This window comes from Squalius cephalus (assembly GCF_949319135.1).
Source record: "Squalius cephalus genome assembly, chromosome: 16".
In the NCBI taxonomy this organism is placed as follows: domain Eukaryota; kingdom Metazoa; phylum Chordata; class Actinopteri; order Cypriniformes; family Leuciscidae; genus Squalius; species Squalius cephalus.
Window position 1 is genome coordinate 752501 of NC_137137.1, and position 7500 is coordinate 760000.

General features: G+C 39.5%; 1 protein-coding gene across 8 annotated transcripts in view; it reads right to left on the reverse strand.

Moving 5' to 3' along the window:
* Positions 1 to 892: 892 nt before the first annotated feature.
* gramd2b (GRAM domain containing 2B) overlaps positions 893 to 7500 on the reverse strand; it is an 18865-nt gene continuing 12257 nt past the window's right edge. For 5 of the 8 annotated variants that reach the window (XM_079896566.1, XM_079896567.1, XM_079896565.1 and 2 more), the window contains exons 12-14: positions 3084 to 3185; positions 2226 to 2301; positions 894 to 1963 (exon numbers count right to left, since the gene is read on the reverse strand). In XM_079896566.1, coding sequence (XP_079752692.1) covers positions 1916 to 1963; positions 2226 to 2301; positions 3084 to 3185 — 226 coding nt within the window. In that variant the 3' untranslated portion in view covers positions 894 to 1915. Of the gene's footprint in view, positions 1964 to 2225; positions 2302 to 3083; positions 3186 to 7500 lie in introns of all 8 variants that reach the window. The other 3 variants (XM_079896568.1, XM_079896572.1, XM_079896570.1) reach the window with 1 other exon arrangement.

The following is a 7500-nucleotide window of genomic DNA, read 5'->3' on the forward strand; positions in this document are numbered from 1 at the left end:
CCTATTAAAGCCAGAAAACATTGAATGAACGTTCTATTAAAGTTACTGGAAGAACTTTTTTTAGAGAATGTTGCCAGAACGTTATTCAAAGTTGTGAGAACGGTCCCTGTTAGAGAATATTTGTTCTGAAAATACTTTTTTTTTTAAATGCAAAGAGTGATTAAACAGAAAACATTAACCAGATTTAAATGTGCAATTCTCATATACATTTAAATCTAAGATGTTCATCCTGGGCAAATAAAGAAGTGAACTCATGTCATGTATTTTCAGGATGTTTGGGAGCTGAAGGCATCAAACTCCCCCGAGCTCGTCACTCGTCCTCATTCCAGCTCAGAGAGAAACAATAGTTTTCTGTGGAGAGGAGAGATGACATTCAGTCGCATTAGCATAGAACACAACACACTCTTTCACTGTCTCACTCTTTACAATGCCGAACTGAAAGAGATCCTTCGCAAACCACCACCCTCAGAACAACATTGTTTCATGAGAATAAGAAAACCAGGATTCGCCAGAGTCCTCATCTTTGATCACCAAAATTAAATATTTAAATGTTTTTTCCATGAAAGAAATTCCTTCATGTATTAAAATATCTTGAATGTAACTCGACACCCTTGCCTCATTTAGTATGCGCGGTTCTATGAATATGCAAATGAGCCCCGCCTCCACTCACTCCCTCAGCTCAGAGATCCACTGGTTGACGATCACACGTTGATCTGATTGGTTACAAGGTAGTTTGTGACGTCAGAAACACCAGCGATTTCAAAGCGTGTTTTTGAGACTGTCTTTGGTTCACTGCAGTTTTAAGGAGGAAATACTCAGCAATGCTGTCGACTTATGAACTTACACATGCTTTGAGTTAAAGCATATTAAAAACACCACATAGACACATAGACAACATTAAAATTTTTACCACAGGGGGACTTTAAAATAATAACAAACAAAGTAAACCAAACTATACATGAGAAAACCAGTGAGCAGAACTGAGAACCTCAACAAAGGACAACAGCAGACACAGAACATGAGAAACACTGGGGTTTTATAGTCAATAACAAGACACACCTGGGAACAATCAGGATCTAATCAACAAGAAAAACTACAAAGGACTACAAAACATGGCGCAAAACAGGAAATAACATAAAAGTCGACACAAGGGAACACAAGATCACAACAGTAATGCAGACGCTGGTTCTGCTCATATTAGTTTCACATGAATCATCTAGACAAACTTTATTCACTTCAAATTAGAATAATACAGTTTTCATTCATCTCTTACTCAAAGATTCAGCAAGCGAATTCCCAGCTAACAGGGAACGTTCTGATTATTAACAAACATTCTACCAGTAACATTAACAGAATGTTTAATAATGTTTGCAAAATGTTACTTATATGTCATTTATAGAACGCTTTCTGAAACATTTTAGTTGGACATTCGTCTAACGTTTTTTTAAATGTTACTAATTGTTTCAGAACGTTCAAAGTAGCGTTCCATAATGTTTGAAGAATGATACAATGGAACGTTTATGTTTCTAAAACGTTCACACAACCAAGAAAAACACTTTAAAAACGTTTAAAAACTGGACGTTTGAACATTCAGAAATAACATTTTCGTGGAAACGTTATCAAAACATTCTTAGAACATGTATTTGTCCGCTGGGTTACTGTACAGTCCATTCATACAAAGTATCAAATATTCGTATAATTTTATCTCATACTCTTTTTTTAATATATACTTCAGTCGAATGTGTGAGACTCCTGTGAGAAAACACTGTCTCAGCTGATGTTTATTTCATGTTTAACTTCATCAGTTATTCTAATGTTTGCATAAAACAGTAACTTCTTGTCCTTATGAAGATGATGTTTTTTTCACAGTAAGAAACACATTGAGATCCTGACAGTGAGTGGCCTTGATCTTCCGTCAGACGTCAGACACGATCTCCATCAGTCTCTGCAGGTTTCTGTGAATCTGGAGAAGTATTATATTGTTAAGAGGAGCTCATAATCAATAATCACTCATGATCATAATCAAAATGATAAAATGAAATTAACATTCGTGTGACAAAGAAAAAAACAAAACAAAAAAATGTAAACAACTGGACGTTCTTAGAACATGTTTTTGTCAGATCATCTAAAAGTGTTTTGTGATACTATCTTCACAACAAAATCTGTTTAAACCCTGAAGAAACACCTCATCTCAGGTTAAGATCTGAGACGTTCATGAGACAAACCTTTTCCAGCTTCAGAAGAGTTGCAGAAAGAACCGAGTAGATCTCAGCGGTGTCTCCAGAGGACAGATATTCATCTCTGGAATCATAACCACACGTACAGCGTTTAGCCATATGACCATCTGAGCATTTCTATCCCAGATCTAATAATGCGCAGAACATTGAGCTAATAATGAAGTGGCTGTAAGCTAACAAAAATATGTTCAAAAACATTTCGCTAACGTTCCCATTAAGTTATGAAAACATTACTTTGAATGTTCAAAATGTTTATTTTTAAACGTTTCAAAAACGTTCTCTTGGTTATGCGAAGATTCCGTTGTATCATTCTTCAAACATTAAGGGAATGTTACTTTTGAATGTTCTGAAACAAGTGGCAACATTTAAAGAACTAATGCTCATCTAAAACGTTTCAGAAAATCGCACCATAAATGATGTATGAATAATATTTTTGTGGTAAAGTTTTGAGAACGTTATTAAAGACCAGATAACTTTGAACGTTCTGAGAGTGTTCCCTGTTAGCTGGGGCTTGACAAAATAACTCTAATACAATTTAATTTCCGTTTTTAAAATAGCTCACGCACAATTTCTCAAACTATAACTCTACACATAAAGCCACTAAACATGAGGAAAATGAGTGGCATTTATTTTCTACATGGACCGCAAGAGCTGTTAGTTTTGAATAGTGTCTACTGTAAAGAACTGGGAGAGTTTTTACAAACGCAACTTTAGTGTAAAGTATATAATGTGCTGGCAGTTTTGCAGACTTGGCCTGAAGATTATGAGTGAATGAACGTTTGGTGTGTAAGCAATTTTAAAAACTGCCATGATGAATGAAAGCCATTAAATCATTTTCATCTTTACCTTTTATGGGGAAACTCCATCGACACAAGAGATGTCAGACGTTCCTCAAGAGACACGATCTTAAAGGCCATGTAACAGGAGGACAACAGCAGGACACAAACCCTGAGAGATGAAGAGCAGATGAAGAGGCTGGACTGATGAATAACACTGAGATGATCAGACTCACAGAGAGAGAGAATACACACTGAGATGATCAGACTCACAGAGAGAGAGAATACACACTGAGATGATCAGACTCACAGAGAGAGAGAATACACACTGAGATGATCAGACTCAAAGAGAGAGAGAATACACACTGAGATGATCAGACTCACAGAGAGAGAGAATACACACTGAGATGATCAGACTCACAGAGAGAGAGAATACACACTGAGATGATCAGACTCAAAGAGAGAGAGAATACACACTGAGATGATCAGACTCACAGAGAGAGAGAATACACACTGAGATGATCAGACTCACAGAGAGAGAGAATACACACTGAGATGATCAGACTCACAGAGAGAGAGAATACACACTGAGATGATCAGACTCACAGAGAGAGAGAATACACACTGAGATGATCAGACTCACAGAGAGAGAGAATACACACTGAGATGATCAGACTCACAGAGAGAGAGAATACACACTGAGATGATCAGACTCACAGAGAGAGAGAATACACACTGAGATGATCAGACTCACAGAGAGAGAGAATACACACTGAGATGATCAGACTCACAGAGAGAGAATACACACTGAGATGATCAGACTCACAGAGAGAGAGAATACACACTGAGATGATCAGACTCAAAGAGAGAGAGAATACACACTGAGATGATCAGACTCACAGAGAGAGAATACACACTGAGATGATCAGACTCACAGAGAGAGAGAATACACACTGAGATGATCAGACTCACAGAGAGAGAGAATACACACTGAGATGATCAGACTCACAGAGAGAGAATACACACTGAGATGATCAGACTCACAGAGAGAGAATACACACTGAGATGATCAGACTCACAGAGAGAGAATACACACTGAGATGATCAGACTCACAGAGAGAGAGAATACACACTGAGATGATCAGACTCACAGAGAGAGAGAATACACACTGAGATGATCAGACTCACAGAGAGAGAATACACACTGAGATGATCAGACTCACAGAGAGAGAGAATACACACTGAGATGATCAGACTCACAGAGAGAGAGAATACACACTGAGATGATCAGACTCAAAGAGAGAGAGAATACACACTGAGATGATCAGACTCACAGAGAGAGAGAATACACACTGAGATGATCAGACTCACAGAGAGAGAGAATACACACTGAGATGATCAGACTCACAGAGAGAGAGAATACACACTGAGATGATCAGACTCACAGAGAGAGAGAATACACACTGAGATGATCAGACTCACAGAGAGAGAGAATACACACTGAGATGATCAGACTCACAGAGAGAGAGAATACACACTGAGATGATCAGACTCACAGAGAGAGAGAATACACACTGAGATGATCAGACTCACAGAGAGAGAGAATACACACTGAGATGATCAGACTCACAGAGAGAGAATACACACTGAGATGATCAGACTCACAGAGAGAGAATACACACTGAGATGATCAGACTCACAGAGAGAGAGAATACACACTGAGATGATCAGACTCACAGAGAGAGAGAATACACACTGAGATGATCAGACTCACAGAGAGAGAGAATACACACTGAGATGATCAGACTCACAGAGACAGAGAATACACACTGAGATGATCAGACTCACAGAGAGAGAGAATACACACTGAGATGATCAGACTCACAGAGAGAGAGAATACACACTGAGATGATCAGACTCACAGAGAGAGAGAATACACACTGAGATGATCAGACTCACAGAGAGAGAGAATACACACTGAGATGATCAGACTCACAGAGAGAGAATACACACTGAGATGATCAGACTCACAGAGAGAGAGAATACACACTGAGATGATCAGACTCACAGAGAGAGAGAATACACACTGAGATGATCAGATCATCTCAGCTTCTGGAAAGTTTGACACTGCAATGAAAGATCTGACTGATAAAGCACGTAGAGCTTATTATAGTATAAGAAAACCCCTGTTCAAATTTAACCCACCCGTTAAACTGTGGCTGAAAATCTTTAACAGCATCATCAAACCCATCCTCCTATACGGCTGTGAAATCTGGGGCCCCAAATTTAAACTAAATTACGATTCCTGGGACAAAACCCCTGTGGAAACTTTCCACCTTGAGTTCTGCAAGAACATCCTGGGAACTCACAGAAACGCTCCGAGTCTGGGTTGCCGGGCAGAATTAGGCAGATTCCCTCTCCTATCTGAGATCCAGAAGAGAGCCGCAAAGTTCTGGTTCCATCTATCAGACGCGCAGTCAGAGAGTTACCATCACTGCGCTCTCAGACACAGGGCAGGACACCCTGAGAGCGACCCCATGCAACATTTAGTGGAAAAACACCAACTTAATCCAACAATTCAGTTCAGACACGCAAAAGTAAAAGAAATAGGGAACATAACCAAAGAAGAATACATACAAGACTGGCAGATAAAGGTCACACAAGTAAATAAATTAAAATACTTCCACAAAATAAAGTCTGATTATAAATTGGCCCCATACCTGACCGATATCAGTAACTATGGTCAGAGAAAGCTCCTGACGAGGTATCGCATTAGTGACCACAGTCTGTGTGTGGAGACGGGCCGGCACAAGCCGAGCTGGAGAGCCAGAGAGCTCAGACTGTGTTCACACTGCACTGATGGAGTCGTAGAGGACGAGCTACACTTCCTCACCCAGTGCAGCAAGTACAAACACATCAGAGACTCTTATTTCACACGAATAGCTCAGATTTTACCCCAATTCCAACAAGCGAGCCTCACAGACAAACTGTCTTATATTCTGGGAGAGAAAGAAGAGTGTGTTCTCCTGGCAGCGCAGTATGTGTCTTCCTGCCATCATATGAGGGACAAGGGCTGAACCCTCTTCCCTTAAACTGCTCTCTGGACTTTTTTTTTTTTTTTTTTTTTTTCATTGTGATATATTTATGCATAATATTGAAATGTATTTTTTTTTTTTTATTATTATTATTATTGTTCACTTTTATGTATCAACATGTACGTATATGTTTGTATATGTCTATTGCTTTGGCAATATTGTGCTATTTTACACAGTCATGCCAATAAAGCTCATTTGAATTGAATTGAATTGAATTGAATTGAATTGATCAGACTCACAGAGAGAGAATACACACTGAGATGATCAGACTCACAGAGAGAGAGAATACACACTGAGATGATCAGACTCACAGAGAGAGAGAATACACACTGAGATGATCAGACTCACAGAGAGAGAATACACACTGAGATGATCAGACTCACAGAGAGAGAGAATACACACTGAGATGATCAGACTCACAGAGAGAGAGAATACACACTGAGATGATCAGACTCACAGAGAGAGAATACACACTGAGATGATCAGACTCACAGAGAGAGAGAATACACACTGAGATGATCAGACTCACAGAGAGAGAGAATACACACTGAGATGATCAGACTCACAGAGAGAGAATACACACTGAGATGATCAGACTCACAGAGAGAGAGAATACACACTGAGATGATCAGACTCACAGAGAGAGAGAATACACACTGAGATGATCAGACTCACAGAGAGAGAGAATACACACTGAGATGATCAGACTCACAGAGAGAGATAATACACACTGAGATGATCAGACTCACAGAAAGAGAATACACACTGAGATGATCAGACTCACAGAGAGAGAATACACACTGAGATGATCAGACTCACAGAGAGAGAGAATACACACTGAGATGATCAGACTCACAGAGAGAGAGAATAATACACACTGAGATGATCAGACTCACAGAGAGAGAGAATACACACTGAGATGATCAGACTCACAGAGAGAGAATACACACTGAGATGATCAGACTCACAGAGAGAGAGAATACACACTGAGATGATCAGACTCACAGAGAGAGAGAATACACACTGAGATGATCAGACTCACAGAGAGAGAATACACACTGAGATGATCAGACTCACAGAGAGAGAGAATACACACTGAGATGATCAGACTCACAGAGAGAGAGAATACACACTGAGATGATCAGACTCAAAGAGAGAGAGAATACACACTGAGATGATCAGACTCACAGAGAGAGAGAATACACACTGAGATGATCAGACTCACAGAGAGAGAGAATACACACTGAGATGATCAGACTCACAGAGAGAGAGAATACACACTGAGATGATCAGACTCAAAGAGAGAGAGAATACACACTGAGATGATCAGACTCACAGAGAGAGAGAATACACACTGAGATGATCAGACTCACAGAGAGAGAGAATACACAC